At 37.4% G+C, this 16,312-nt stretch overlaps 1 protein-coding gene across 1 annotated transcript in view; it reads right to left on the bottom strand.

The window, feature by feature from the left end:
* The window catches only part of AGBL1 (AGBL carboxypeptidase 1), an 889,948-nt gene that overhangs the window by 241,999 nt on the left and 631,637 nt on the right, over positions 1-16,312 (bottom strand). The window contains exon 22 of the mRNA XM_065906215.1: positions 12,961-13,124. Within this exon, the coding sequence (XP_065762287.1) occupies positions 12,961-13,124 (164 nt within the window). The remainder of the gene's footprint in view (positions 1-12,960; positions 13,125-16,312) is intronic.

The following is a 16,312-nucleotide window of genomic DNA, read 5'->3' as shown; positions in this document are numbered from 1 at the left end:
CACACTCAGACATACATTCATCTAACACATACTTTTAGAGACTAAAGAGAAAAAGAAACCAGTAAGATTAAATTAGTTTTAGATTATGTATTTAATGGCCCTCATCTCTGTCAGTGGTTCTGTATGTTGCTGAAGCCACAATCAGCATGTATAGAGTGATGATCATTTTCTTTTTTCCATTTATTATTTGAAACCCTGAATATCATAAAAGGTAAGAACTTGAGCCTTGTCATGAAACAGAACTGAATTCAAAAGCTAGCAGTTCTTTTACAAGATTCATGACATTTGGCAGACATCTTAACCTCAGCAGAATGATTTCTTTGTAAAAGGAGCCATTAATAATAGGATCTATCACACAAGATTATTTATATGATAAAATAAAATAATACTAATAAAATGCTTAGTACCATTGAGTTCATGGTAAGGTTCTAATAAAAGTTTGTTCTTATTATCATCTTATATATGCATTGACACAGTATTTTCACGGTTTTGTGGTATTCTAGAAAATAATCAACTATGTTCTTTTTTTTTTTTCTTTTTACTACTAGGAATTTGGGTTAAATTTATTTGGGAATATAAGTCTCATTGCCATAAATATCTATGTAGTAAATATTGTTTTCTGATAAGTTTATTTCTTGAGGGATAGTCAAGCTAGAAACAAGATTAAGTGAGAAGTTTTTAAGGACATTCTTGAAAGTTGCCAAATTCTTCTCCAGAGGAAAGTAAACCAATTTACAGATAGTGTATATATTATTAAAGCTCTTTCTAGGTAGATGCACCAACATTGAGTCTTCATTTTTTTTGTTTATTATAGAAGAATCAGCATAGAATCATACCAAAAATATTTGAATTAGCCTTTCTTTCACTACTAATGAAGCTGGGGAGTTTTGTTGTTACTGTTTCCCCCTAAGATGGACACTTCTCCCTGGCTAAATCATTCATTTTCCTTGAGAGAACCATTTAAAGTTTTAAACCAATATGTGGTAACTCATAGTCTCAAAAGATCCCCAAACTGAGTTCCATTCCAACAATCCTCCTTGTAGTCATTGGACATTTGTTTGCCTGCAGTTATGGAGAGAAGCTAAGACTCTTCTCAAATATTAGATATTATGGGCTATTATTTTTTAATTTCAATAAAATTAGGATGACCAAAGACAAGGAAAAATAAATGCCATTATAATTGCTATGTAGCAACAATTGGAATTGATGGAAAAGAGAGTAATTTACAATCAGAAGCACTGAGTTTCCATGCACCTTTGTGGGGAACCTTTCTCCCCAATACTATACATCCCATTTTGGCCCCTAGACATTGGCACTCCACTCCCAGCCCTCACTGGTATCTGCCTAAGAGAGGAAGAGTGCCATGAAGTTGTTGAGCACTGAATTAGCATGAGCTGCTGGTGACCCACAGTCATTCTCTCCCTGAACTCAATATGCCTGGTCGCTCCTCTATGTGATAAAGTTAGCAAGGCCAGCCCTGCTCCTGTGGTTCTAGAAAAGGAAGTTCAATTCCGGTGGGGCCATGCTCTCTGATTCTTTATTACCAGTAAAGAATCAGGTAATTTTCATACAATGTATCTAGCTCGTGGGTTCTATTTCTTATTTGGTTTAGAATTTATGAGAGAAGAAAAGGTGTCATTCATTGCTCATCAAAAACCCCACATGGCTTAGTAGTGACATCACTAAGCATCAAAGGTACTAGGGGTCCCAGGTGGCACTAGTGGTCAAGAATCTGCCTGCCAGTGCAGGAGACGCAGGAGACAAAGCTTCGATCCCTGGGTTGGGAACATCCCCTGGGGAGGAGGAAATGGCAACCCACTCCTATGTTCTTGCCTGAAGAATCCCATGGATGGAGAAGCTTGGTGGGCTACAATCCATGGGGTTGCAAAGAGCCAGACGTGACTGAGCACACACAAGCATTAAGGATACAAAGTCATACTGCCTGATTCAACTCCTGGGCTTGTTCAACTCCTATCCGATTCTTATTATCAGGTGAGAGATAAGTTATGTGGCTTCTCTAACCTCCAGTTTCCCCATCTGTATATGGGAGATAATAATAGCAGAAGCCTCAAAGAACTGTTCAAAACGAGTTGGCAAACTGCGGCTCACTGGGACAAATCCAGTCCATTGTTTATTTTTGTAAATAAAATTGTATTGAAATATACCCATGCCCATAAATTTACATATTGGCTACGGCTACTTCCACATTGCAACAGCAGAGCTAAGTAGTTGCAAAAGAGACCATATGGACCACAAAGACTAAAATATTTTCTATCTATCCCTTTGCAGAAAAGTCTGTCAATTCCTGGCTTAAAAGATAAAGCAAGTAGTGACGTATGTATACAAAAAACACAACCCTGGACATACAAAGAGTAAATACTTAACATGTGTTAGCTATTTTTATTATTGTCATTATTATCTACTAAGAGGTTATGTATCATAGTGATTAAAAAACTGATTCTTTAGCAAAACGGTATAGATTGAAATCTCAGCTCTACGACTTATCAACACTCTCATTTAGGCAAGCCATGTATATTTTCCGAATCACAATGTACTCATCTGTAATATGAAGATAATAACATTTAGTGCATAGAGTTATTGAGAGGCTTAAATGAGATTATACAAGTAAATTCAGTCCAGTTCAGTTCACTCGCTCAATTGTGTCTGACTCTTTGCAACCCCATGGACGGCAGCACACCAGGCCTCCTTGTCCATCACCAACTCCTAGAGTCTACTCAAACTCATGTCCACTGAGTCTGTGATGCCATTCAACCATCTCATCCTCTGTCATCCCATTCTTCTCCTGCCTTCAGTCTTTCACAGCATCAGGGTCTTTTCCAATGAGTCAGTTCTTCGCATCAAGTGGCCAAAGTATTGAAGTTTCAGCTTTAGCATCAGTACTCCCAATGAATATTTAGGACTGTTTTCCTTTAGGATGGACTGGTTGGATCTCCTTGCTGTCCAAGGGACTCTCAAGAGTCTTCAACACCACAGTTCAAAATCATCAATTCCTCAGCACTCAGCTTTCTTTGTAGTCCAACTCTCACATCCATACATGACTATTGGAGAAACCATAGCTTTGACTAGATGGACATTTGTTGGCAAAGTAATGTCTTTGCTTTTTAATATGCTGTCTAGGTTGGTCATAACTTTTCTTCCAAGGAGCAAGCATCATCTAATTTCATGGCTACAGTCACCATCTGTAGTGATTTTGGAGCTCAAAAAAAAAAAAAAAAAAAATAAGTAAAGTCTGCTACTGTTTCCATTATTTCCCCATCTATTTGCCATGAAGTGATGGGACCAGATGCCATGATCTTTGTTTTCTGAATACTGAGTTTTAAGCCAACTTTTTCACTCTCCTCCTTCACTTTCATCAAGAGGCTCTTTAGTTCTTCTTCGCTTTCTGCCATAAGGGTGGTGTTATCTGTATATCTGAGGTTATTGATATTTCTCCTGGCAATCTTGATTCCAGCGTATGCTTCATCTAGCCCAGTGTTTCTCATGATGTACTCTGAATATAAGTTAAATAGGCAAAGTGACGATATACAGCCTTGACGTACTCCTTTTGCTATTTGGAACCAAGTAAATTACTAAGGAGATTACTGACATGAATATTTGCTGTCATCACTATCACCATCATCATCATAACTGTATTAGTTTCCCTCCATAGGATTCTAAAATACAAACATATTTTTAACAGAAGTTCATTAATAACATTAAATCTCAATTAATTCACATATTTATTCAGTAAATATTAACCAACCATCTTGGAATCGGAGAGTCTCTGGAGATACAGACATAACATTTCCTATCTCCTTAACTTCTGCAGTGAAATCACCCCAAATCTACTTCAGGTCAAAGCCAAAAGTATGACATATTATTGAAGAAAAAGCATCACCTATATCAAGAAGGCACTTGAGAGTCCCTTGGATAGCAAGATCAAACTAGTCAATCCTAAAGGAAATCAATCCTGAATATTCGTTGGAAGGACTGATGCTGAAGCTGAAGCTCCAATACTTGGCCACCTGATGCAAAGAGCCAACTCACTGGAAAAGACCCTGATGCTGGGAAAGATTGAAGGCAAAAGGAGAAGGGAGTGCAGGGGATAATATGGCTGCAGAGCACCACTGATTCAATGAACATGAATCCAATCAAACTCCGGGAGATAGTGAAGGACAGGGGAGCCTGGCATGCTGCGGTCCATGGGGTCGCCAAGAGTCAGCCATGACTTAGTGACTGAACAGCAACAAATCAAGTTACTTCACACTGAAACAGGAGAAGCTGCCTGCATGCAGCTAGACTATAAATTGTTTTAAAGAACATTTAAACCCTGGGCTATTGAGTAATTTTTAGATAACAAAGCTCTCATGATTCAAAGATGAATAAACAAACATAATGAAATAGAAGTTGAAATAGGAGGATATAACAATCCATTGGGTGATAAGTTCTGCAATGTATACAACCCCACAGAGCAAGGGCACTCTTTGGGAAATGATTAGCCACAGGAAACAGACACTAGCATTAGGTAGCTCCTATTCAGGAAAATTCATGGAAAATGACATCCATGAAACATTAAACAAAAAGGTAACAGACCCAAATGGAAAGAAAACTGTCTATATTGTAAGCATGAATAAAAGAAAAAACTGACAAAGATAAAGAAATAGGTACAATGAAACCTAAATGCAAAATGGCTGAAAATAAAACACATCAACAGAGAGTCCATGCTGCAGAAAAGTGAATCTGTGAGGACAAACTTTAGAAGCACTTCCAGAATCTGCCATTAAAAGCTATAAGATATTATAGAATATTGAGCAGCATTCCCTTGATATACAGTAGACCCTTGTTGGTTATCTATTTTAAATATAGCTGTGTGTACATGTCGACCCCAAACTCCCAATCTATCCCTCGGCTCCCCAATCCTTCCCTGCTGGTAATCATCAATTTGTTCTCTAATGCCTATAAATCTGTTTCTGCTCTGCTCATTGTATCACCTTTTTGGAAGCACAATGTCACTAATCAACCACACTCTGTTATAAAATAAGAATTTGTTAAATATGAAAAAAAAATAGTTACAAGGTAGAAGTGATTAGAGGAAAGGAGATGACAGACCCATATGTTCGGAAAACAGATATCAAACACTCTTAAAGAGGAAATGAAGACTTAATGGGAACACTGCTATCTTATAACTGAAAGACTTGTAAGAAAAGGACAGAGTATTCAAACCCAAGATGAATCAAAGGGACCTAAATCTAAAAATACAAAAGTAAAGAAATATTTTTGAAGCAGTAGAAAAAGAATATTTGTGTTAATGAACAAGGAAAAACTAGTAAGGCAGAAATACATAAAGTGCATACAAAGAAAGAAAAACTAGGCTGATTACCACTGTTTAAATATCAGAGTAAATTGAACCAAGATACGGCTTTAATGAAATCTCTTGGTATGTAAAGTGAAAATGTGATATAAAGTAGATAGGGAAATATTCAGATGTATACTAATATATCAAAAGTATCCATTGATTTACTTTACAAAAAGCAAAAATAGTTGTTCTCTAGCAAACAAGTGAGATGAATCAATACAAAAATAAGAAGGAAGACATGACTGCACAGAATGGACAGAGATAAGCAATGCAAATAATTAAACAAAACTGAATTTTAAAAATGATCTGACTATAAGACAATCCAAATGCCACAGATACATCTTATATGAGAAAATAAGAAGTGGAAAAATAATGCTTTTGTTTAAAATAAATGAGACACAGATGGCTGGATTGGCAATATGTGCATGTTCAACACATATATATTCCAGATAATATCCCAGGAAATACAAAATGTTGCTAGTGATTGAACAATACAGACAAAGTACATACTTTACTCCCAAACAAACGGAAAACATTTCTCTACTCACAGTAAATAGCATCTATATCTAGGATAAAATAATATTTTAGATCTTCAGCCAAATATATTTTCCTCTGATTTTCAAGAATGAGTGAATATTATAAAATCTATTAACATAATTTAAGACTATTAATTCAAAGGCATAGTCATTTTTCTAGATACACCAAAAAATTCATCATCCAGTCCTGATTTTTTAAATTAATATGCTAAGGAAAAGTAATAATTAAAAAAGAAGACATTGAACATCAATACCAACCATCAGACATCTTATTTAACTCTTAAATACTTAGAGTTATTCTCATTTTCAAATGAGGTTCACAGTGAATTTGCCCATAGAATCATCATTGTCTTTATACTAACTACGTTCTCAGAACCGAGTAAGTTCATAGATAAAAGTAAAAAGCAAGCAGAGACTTCTGTGGTGATTCAGTGGTTAAGACTTAACCTTCCAATGCAGGAGGTGTGGGTTCAATCCCTGGTCTAGGATGTAGGCTTCCACATGCCTCATGGCCCAAAAACAAGACATATAACAGAAGCAATATTGTAACACACTCAATAAATACCACTTCTGGGCATACACACTGAGGAATCCAGATCTGAAAGAGACACGTGCACCCCAATGTTCATCGCAGCACTGTTTATAATAGCCAGGACATGGAAGCAACCTAGATGCCCATCAGCAGATGAATGGATAAGGAAGCTGTGGTACATATACACCATGGAATATTACTCAGCCGTTAAAAAGAATTCATTTGAATCAGTTCTAATGAGATGGATGAAACTGGAGCCCATTATACAGAGTGAAGTAAGCCAGAAAGATAAAGAACATTACAGTATACTAACACATATATATGGAATTTAGAAAGATGGTAGTGATAACCCTATATGCAAAACAGAAAAAGAGACACAGAAGTACAGAACAGACTTTTGAACTCTGGGGGAGAACGGGAGGGTGGGATGTTTTGAAAGAACAGCATGTATATTATCTATGGTGAAACAGACCACCAGCCCAGGTGGGATGCATGAGTCAAGTGCTTGGGTCTGGTGCACTGGGAAGACCCTGAGGAGTCAGGTGGAGAGGGAGGTGGGAGGGGGGATCGGGATGGGGAATACGTGTAACTATATGGCTGATTCATGTCAATGTATGACAAAACCCACTGAAATGTTGTGAAGTGATTGGCCTCCAACTAATAAAATAATATTAAAAAAAAAAAAGAAAAAAAAAAAACACAAGGTCCACATCAAAAAAAATGTTTAAATAAATAAATTAAATTAAGTATTTTTTTTAAAACAAGTAAGCAAAGCTAATTGTTAACATTTATAAATGATGCTATGATTTATCTAGGAAAAAAAAGAGAAGTCTAGGGAAATACATTTAGGTATAACTACAGAGTGCAGTGAAATTACTAATAAGCATATCAATAATTAAGAATCTTCATGTGTAACTAAGACCCACTATTTACCAATCTATGATGAAAAAACACACTAGTGTAACAAGAACATTAAAAGCTAGTGATAATTATCAGATAAGTATATGAAAATGATGTACAGAAAGAACCCCTACAATATTTTGTTGAAAATCAAAGACCTGAAGAATTGGGATAAAATATCAGATTTTGAAAAAATAATATAGGTAAATAGTCAATAGATGAAAAGGACTATAATTTTAATGCACCTTAAGTTAAAATTCCAGTGATTTCACTTTTAACAGGCAACAACTCAAATAAATTATGTAAAAACTGTGAAAGGTTAACAGGAAAATATTTGAAGTATCCATGATGAACAGAGTTTGAATACCTTTAACATAAAAATTGAAATTAATTTAAAAATAAAATTTTAAATGATTATTAAAAGAGTAAAGAACAAAAGATACTATTTAGAAATTCATTTTAAAAAGGAATAGTAGTAAAATAGAAGCACGTAATTCATATCAGAAAAGATCAACTATAGATTAAAATAGCACCCAATTTTCACCTATAAATTATAAAGATTTTAATGCAAAAACAATCACTGTATTTAGAAGATGAGGTAGGAGAAAACATAGATGACCTCAGTTCAGTTCAGTTCAGTTGCTCGATGACCTAGGTTTTGGTAAGTATTTTTTAGATACAACACCAGAGGCATAATCCCTGAAATAAAGAATTGTTAAGGAGGACTTCATTAAAATTCAAGATTTCTGCTCTGTGATAGATGATGTGAAGAGCATGAAAAGACAAGCTACAGACTGGGAGAAAATATCTGAAAAAATACACCTGATAAAAGCCTGTTATCCAAAATACACAAAGAATTCTTCAAATTCAAAATAAGAAAACAATGTGATTAAAAATGGGTCAACAACCTTAAAAGACACTTCACTAAATAAGATATACAGATGGAAAATAAAGCATATGAAAAAATGCTCCACACTCTATGTCAACTAGGAAATGCAAATTAAAAGAACAATGAGATACCACTATGCACCTATTAGAATGGCCAAAATATAGAACAGTGATGATACCAGGTACTGACAAGATGCAGAGCGATGAGAACTCTCTTTCACGGCCTGTGGGAATGTAAGGTAATGCAGCCACTTTGCAAGATCTTTGGCAGTTTCTGACAAAACTAAACATACTCTTACTGTACAAATCACACTTTTGGTATTTACTCAAAGTAGTTGAACACATTTCCACACAAAAACCTGCACACAGATGTTTACAGCAGTTTTATTCATAATTGCCTGGAGGAAACCAAGATGTCCTTCAGTAGGTGGGTGGATAATAAACTGTTAATATTATACATCCAGACAATGGAGAGCTATTATGTGTTAAAAAAGAAATAAGGTATAAAGCTATGAAAAGATATGGAAGAAACTTAAATATATGTATTTCTAAGAGATAGGCAATCTGCAAAGGCTAAACTCTGTATGATTCCAACTATAGAATATTTTGGAAAAAGCAAAACTATGGAGACAATCAAAAGGTCAGCAGTTGATGAAGAGGAAGCGATGAGTAGAGGGAGCACAGAGGATGTTTTAGGGCAGTGAAACTACTCTGTATGATATATAATGATGGATACCGGTCATTTTACATCTGTCCAAATGCATTAGATGTATAACATAATGTGTGAACCCTAATGTAAACTCTGGACTTTGGTTAGTAATGATGTGTCAATGTTAGTTCACTGATTGTCAAACATTTCCCACTGTAGTGGGGGATGTTGATAACAGGGAAGGCTCTGCCTGTGTGGGGGTAGGGTGCCTATGGAAAATCTCTGTACCTTCCTCTCAATCTTGTTGTGAATTAAAGTTTCTCTAAAATGTAATATCTAGGGACTTTTCTGGTGGTCCATTGGCTAAGAATCCTCATTCCCAATCCAGGGGGCAAGTTCAATCCCTGGTCAGAGAACTAAGACCCTGCATGTTGCAAGGCATGGCAAATATATAAATAAATAAATGTAATTTCTTTTTTTTTTTTTAAAGAAGTGTTTATAAAGTTACAAGGAAAGGAAGTCTTATACATTGCTACGGAGTGTGTTTTTTAATCAGTTTATTCACATGTAAAAAAGTCATCTAATTTCACCAAAATGTTGACAATGATTGTCTAGAGGTAGATGGATAATGGGTGATTGAAGGCAGAACTAGGGTTGTATTTTTGTTGTTGTTTGATTTCCAAATTATATTTTCTTAAATACTCAGAAAAACAAAACTGCATTTGTTTTAAATCAAGTATCTATAATTATTGAAAAGTATAGTTAGGCTTTTTCTTTTTTTTCTTTCAAACCCTTGTGTCGAGGGCTGACTTTCAATAGATCGCAGCGAGGGAGCTGCTCTGCTACGTACGAAACCCCGACCCATAAGCAGGTCGTCTACGAATGGTTTAGCACCAGGTTCCCCACGAACGTGGTGCGTGACGGGCGAGGGGGCGGCCGCCTTTCCGGCCGCACTAGTTAAGCTTTTTAAAGTCTGTGAAAGATTTTTATTTTTTCTGTGTTGCTTCATCAAACTAAAGAGAAGATTACACAAGTTTATATGTATGCTAAGGGGTGCCCTGATTAATGCAATGGGACTGTAATTTGGGAGAATAAGTGAGATATTAAGCTGTTGCTAAGGTTTGGCTTGGAGACTGCGCATTCTGTCGTTATTAATGGAAGGGCGAGTGGAGAGAGGGGAGCTGAACTGAAGAGTGAGAGGCAATGGACGGATACAAATCTAGATGAACAGTGGCTGACTCCGCAAAACTATCAAATGACTTTGCAAAAGACCTGTCACAATGGATAAACGGTCCCTCCGGAAGAAACAGCTTAGCATTCCTGCAGTGCACACACGATAATTTCCAGGGATGAGGCTGAGAGGAAAGAGACAGAATGAAGAAAGGCAAGAAGTTCCAAGATGCCTTAACGAGTCTGCAGACATCTCTTGAATGAACTGGGAAGAGAGCTAAAGAAGAAAAACCAAAAACAAAGCATGCATGTACTTCATTTTCAGCTTCAGTCACTGGGCAAACATCCACCATTCTGCCCTTTATCCGCTCATGAAAAATGGTGAGTTGCTCTGTGGATGTTGACTACATTCTAATTATTTCTGTGGTAAATGAGGCATGAAACCTATTGTCAAAAAACAGGATGCCCACCAGCATACAGCCAGGCTTTATCTTCCCAGTAGATCACTCCTGGGCCTTGTCTAAAGGACCCTCAAAATAACAGGTGCTCACATATTTTTAAGTCAACCTTTCTGGTCAAAGATTGCTTTTTTTTTCTAGCATTTCTAGCATTTCTGTGCAAGAAAAGAAGAACCTTTCTGAAATATATAATCTGATTATATCAAATAAAGGTAACGAACCCAAGGAAAAAAGGCAGGAATAGGCCAGGGGCTGGGAAGAGGGCTGCAGAAGTCTCCTGCTTAAAGCATATCTAACAAAGCTATACCCTTTTGTATGATAGTAAGAGCCCTGTTGCTAACACAATTCCTAGGATTCACTCTGCTGATTACTACATGTCCTGATTTAGTTCTACTCATCAGAAACGAATCAAAGGTACTCAAACAGCTTGCTGCTGGTTTCAAACCAACAAGTATCATTTTTATTACATCTCCTCTGCCATCCCTTAATGAATACACACTTACTGGAAGGAATATTTTCTGGGTCAAGACATTTTCACGGTGATTTCCCTCTCAACCAAGTAGTTTTCAGGTCCTCTGGGTAGGAACCATGATTTGCTTTGATCAACCATCTCCATGAGTAGACATATCATATAAATGTTTGGGTGAAATAGGCAGTTTTCATCCTGTTGCTCTCCACCAGATTCCATGCCTCTCAAGTTTAATTGAAATCTTTTCAAAACACACAGCTGAATCACATCCTATATGTAGGAGTCGTGCCCTGTAAGAAGTTGCCCCAGCCCAAGAAAGGTCAGATTTCAACCTTCAGTATCCTTGGATAGGTTGCAACAGAAAAGTTACTAGTTTGTTGTGTGGAATTACTAGTTAGTTATAAGGGATGCCATGGAGGTACAGTAATACTATGATCTTATGATCACCCATAGAGAAACCATTGCATGTGGAGCCTGACACCAAATTCTTTAGACTTGAATTAGAAAAGGCATTTCTCTGATAGATCTCTTCTTGTTCCAGTTTACAGGCAACTAATCCTCACTGCATTGGATCAAACAGATGGGCACAATCAATTCAGGAAAAGGAAGCAATGCCAGGTCTGCTCAATCTTTCAATGAACAGCAGAGGAGACGGGAGGTGGTGGGGGGAGCGGCAAAGATGGGAAGAAAGAAAGAAAACGCAGGCATGTCTGCACCCAAGATAGCTCAGCAAAGGCAAAGATGAAAAGACACATTGAAATATACATCCTGGCAGATGGAAGCACTTGCTGTCAGAGAAAGAAACTAAAATACCACCACAATGCCAAACACACCAAGCCTTTGGGCGCTGAGGGCGTGGAAGGAGCAGGGGCAGACGGAAGTGGTTGTGATGTCAAAACGAAGTCAGTGCAGTGTCTCTGGGGAGGGAAGAGGTCTGGATTTACTTAAGTCTCCAGAGTCTATGATCTATAGCATCGTGTGATAAGCAAGTTAATTACTGCACTTAAGTAATTAAATCTCACAGAAAACCAGTGCCTTCTGAAGCATTATGAATTTAAGCTATTAGATCTTTCTAGGCTTGACTGGCCATTTGGTGAGAAGTCACACTGGAATGGCTGCCTAACAGTAGCAGGATGAACATTCATGAAAATGAGCTGGAAATAAGAGACCTCAATATAAACAGTTTTCTCTCTGCCTTTGGATGTGAGGATGCTTCCCCAACAATTGGTAGCCACTTCCTTCCCCAATGGCTCAATTTCCCTCTCCCTCCCTTGGATAAAATGTGGGCAATGACTTATTCCTTCCATCCGCTGACGTCTGTTGATACTCTTTTCTCTCTCTTGGTCATTATATCTCTCTTTCTTCCTCCTAAGTACAATTTGCCTACAGTACAGGGCATCAGAGAGGCTCATGTGGATAACAGTCATCCATCTTCTGACTCATTAACAAGCCTCACCATTCTCAGAGACCCATCCTTCCCCTGCCATGGCTGTGAGTCAGGTTCTCGGGCCAATGTATTCATCAGCATCATGTATTCTGAGACGGAACGTTGCTATTTAAGAATGGGAAGATTAAATCATTTCTTGCCCCCCAAGTGTGCAGATATGAATGATGAGATTGCCTTTTCTGAGCTGACTAATGACTCCAAAATGATACCTGTACACATATAAACATATAACTGTCAAACCACACATAAGTAAGTGTGTATGTGTGTTGCTAAGCTGCATCTTCTTTGCCATAAGCAAAATTTTATAAAAATGCATATTTATAAATATATGTAGCTTTCTATATGCATTTATGTATAAGTAAGCATCCTCCCCGCTGTCTTCATCAAGAACTCAGGATGTCCCAGGTCTGGCTCCAATAGAACTCTACTGTCCTACCTTCATTTGGCAGTTCCTCCATGTTTTTTTCTTTATCAAACACCCACAGGTTCATGTGACTTTCACTTCTGAGATATTCTCCAATGGAAACACAAAGGTTCAAATAGTGAGCAACTTACTTCTGCAGGTAGAAGTCCAGAGACTCTTCCTCAGCATTCAGCAGAGCTGCTGCACGGGTCAGGAGTTGGTGGCTGCAGCTTCCAGATTTGAGTTCCAAGACAAGGAGCCCCAAGCAGAACATGGCTCCCATCTCCTCCAGCTCACTGGTACCAAACTGTAGACCCTGCCAGTTAAAGAGAGCAGTCAACAGTGAGTACAGAGTAGAAATGCAGTGAAGACAATCTGTGATTAGGAGGAAGGATTACTAGATGCATGTCTATCACAGAAATGATGAATTAATAGTATTTGTCGGTCACTGCCCAGTGAGATTTGTCATGTGCTTTGTGGATCAGTGGTTCTCAGCCTGCATGACATCAACCTTAGGGGAGAACCCCCAAGACAATAATGAGCAGTTAGGGGTACTGAAAGGCAGGAGGGTGCTTAAAGATCCAGGAGCCACCCCCCACCCCAACTTCCGATAAAGCAGCAGTGCTTCTCTCTATATTTTACAAAAAGATTTCTCTATATATTTTACAAAAGTTTGTAAATGATCTTATTAAGAGAGACTAAAAGTCTGCTTATGCCAAAATACAAAAGAAAGCAATAATAAATTAAAAGTTTCTTGTAGAAAAAAAAAAGAGATATCTTTTCTCTCCCATAAATTTACCAACCAATGGAGAATGAAAGAGATCTTTCACGTAAAAACACTGAAACTCAAAACATAAATAAATAAAATAAAAACCACTCACCATTTATTCAGAACCACACATTCAGCTGTACTAGGATAACACATGAAAGCAGAGCCGTGACATATACTCTATGCTATTATTAATAGTTAACAAGCAACTTGAATGTTAACCATGTGTCATTGTGTTCTGAGCTCTTTTACATGCATTGACTCAGTGAATCTTTACCAAAGTCCCATGAGTTCATCATAGAGTACTGAACTTTTATAGCAGGTTCCTGCTAGTTATCTGTTTCAAACATGGTAGTGTATATATGATGGTCTAGATAGGTGAGATGGTGAGGGGGGTCCAAGAGGGACAAGATATATGTATACATATAGCTGAACTGTAAAAGGTCAGTTTTCATTCCAGTCACAAAGAAAGGCCAAAACCAAAGAATGTTCAAATGACTGTACAGTTGTCTTCATTTCACATACTAGCAATGAAATGTTCAAAATCCTCCAGTCTAGGTTTCATCAGTATGTGAACTGAGAACTTCCAGATGTACAACCTGAGTTTAGAAAAGGCAGAGGAACTAGAGATCAAATTGCCAACATTCTTTTAATCATAGAGAAAGCAAGGGAATTCCAGAAAAATCATCTACTTCTGTGTGATTGACTACACAGAAACCTTTGACTGTGTGGATCACAACAAACTGTGGAAAATTCTGGAAGAGATGGGAATACAAGACCACCTTCCTGGCCTCCTAAGAAACCTGCATGCAGGTCAAGAAGCAACAGTTAGAACCAGGCATGGAACAATGTACTGGTTCAAAATTGGGGAAAGGGCATGCCCAGGTTCTGTATTATCACCCTGCTTATTTAACTTCTATGCAGAGTACATCATGTGAAATGCCAGGTTGAATGAATCACAAGCTGGAATCAAGATTGCTGGGAGAAATGTCAACAACCTCAGATATGCAGATTATACCACTCAAATGGCAGGAAGCAAAAAGGAAATAAAAAGCCTCTTGATGACAGTAAAATAGAAGAGTGAAAATCTGGCTTAAAACTCAACATTCAAAAACCTAAGATCATAGCAACCAGTCCCATCACTTCAAGGCAAATAGAAAGGGAAAAAGTGGAAACAGTGACAGATTTTCCTTTCTTGGGCCACAAAATCATTTCAGACAGTGACTGAAGTCACAAAATTAAAAGATGCTTGCTCCATAGAAGAAAAGCTATGACAACCCTAGGCAGCATATTAAAAAGTACATATGTCACTTTTCCAACAAAGGTCTGTGTCATCAAAGCTATTGTTTTTCCAGTAGTCATGTATGGATGTGAGACTTGGACAATAATGAAGGCTTAGTGCTGAAGAATTGATGCTTTCAAATTGTGGTGTTGGAGAAGACTTTTGAGAGTCCCTTGGACATCAAGAAGATCAAATCAGTCAATCCTAAAGAAAACCAACTCTGAATATTCATTAGAAAGAAAGATGCTGAAGCTGAAGTTACAATACTTTGGCTACCTGATATAAGAGCCAACTCGTTGGAAAAGATCCTGATACTAGGAAAAATTGAGGGCAGGAGGAGAAGGGATGACAGAGTATGAGATGGTTGGATGGCATCACTGACTCAATGGACATAAGTCTGAGCAAACTATGGGAGACAGTGAAGGATAGGGAAGCCTGGCGTGCTTCCAGTCCATGGGGTCTCAAAGAGTTGGACACAACTTGGTGACTAAACAACAGCAACAAATAGCTGATTTGCTTTGTTGTACAAGCAGAAATTAACACAACATTGTAAAGCAATTATATATTTTTTAAAAAAGTCCTATGAGGGGTGTGTGTGTGTGTGTGTGTGTGTGTGTGTGTGTGTGTGTGTGTTACTTCAGCCGTGTCTGACTGTTTGCAAATCTATGGATTGTAGCCCACATGCAGAGCTCTTCTGTCCACGGGATTTTCCAGGCAAGAATACAGGAGTGGGTTGCCACGCCCTCCTCCTGGGGATCTTCCTCACTCTGGGGTCAGTCCTGCTTCTCTTACATCTCTTGCTTTGGCAGGTGGGTTTTCTACCATTAGCGCCACCTAGAGACTCATAAATTGATTCTGACTTAACAACTCAACAAAGAGCTATATGTAGACTGGGAGGAACTCTATATTACTTTATGAGCTACAAAGTGCATGATTTTTGAAGTTAGATTAAAAAATTGATTTGAATCCTAATTTTACTATTTTATGAATGTGTTATCTTAGAATTGTGAACTTCATTCATCTTGATTTTCTCATCCATAGAAGAGATTATAATTCCTCCCTCCACATATTTAGATGTGCCATGATAAAGAATATTTCAAAGTTCCCACAATATTGATCAGTTTTATCTCAATTTTTCTTTTCTTCTTCCTATAAAGATATCTAATATGACAGAATTCAATGTAGTTCTGAGGTCTTCATGTTTATAAAGCACATTTCAGTTACATGAAAAAAAATCAATAGTTGAATATTATATTTTTTTAAAAAATAGATTTTCCATCCAAAGAACAGTAATCTAGAAGACAGGGATGTGATAGTAAAAATTTTAAAAGATTGGCCTAAGTGTCCCAAGGAAAAATGAAGTTCCAAGTTAGGAAACTGTTTCATGAGAGAATTTCTAGGTAAAATGATAAAGAAATGTGTAAAGTCCTCAACTTTATCTCAGCTGTTTAAA

The sequence above is a fragment of the Muntiacus reevesi genome, chromosome 15 (genome assembly GCF_963930625.1).
Source record: "Muntiacus reevesi chromosome 15, mMunRee1.1, whole genome shotgun sequence".
In the NCBI taxonomy this organism is placed as follows: domain Eukaryota; kingdom Metazoa; phylum Chordata; class Mammalia; order Artiodactyla; family Cervidae; genus Muntiacus; species Muntiacus reevesi.
The sequence above is the reverse complement of the archived record's forward strand: the minus strand, read 5'-3'. Positions and strand labels throughout refer to the sequence as shown.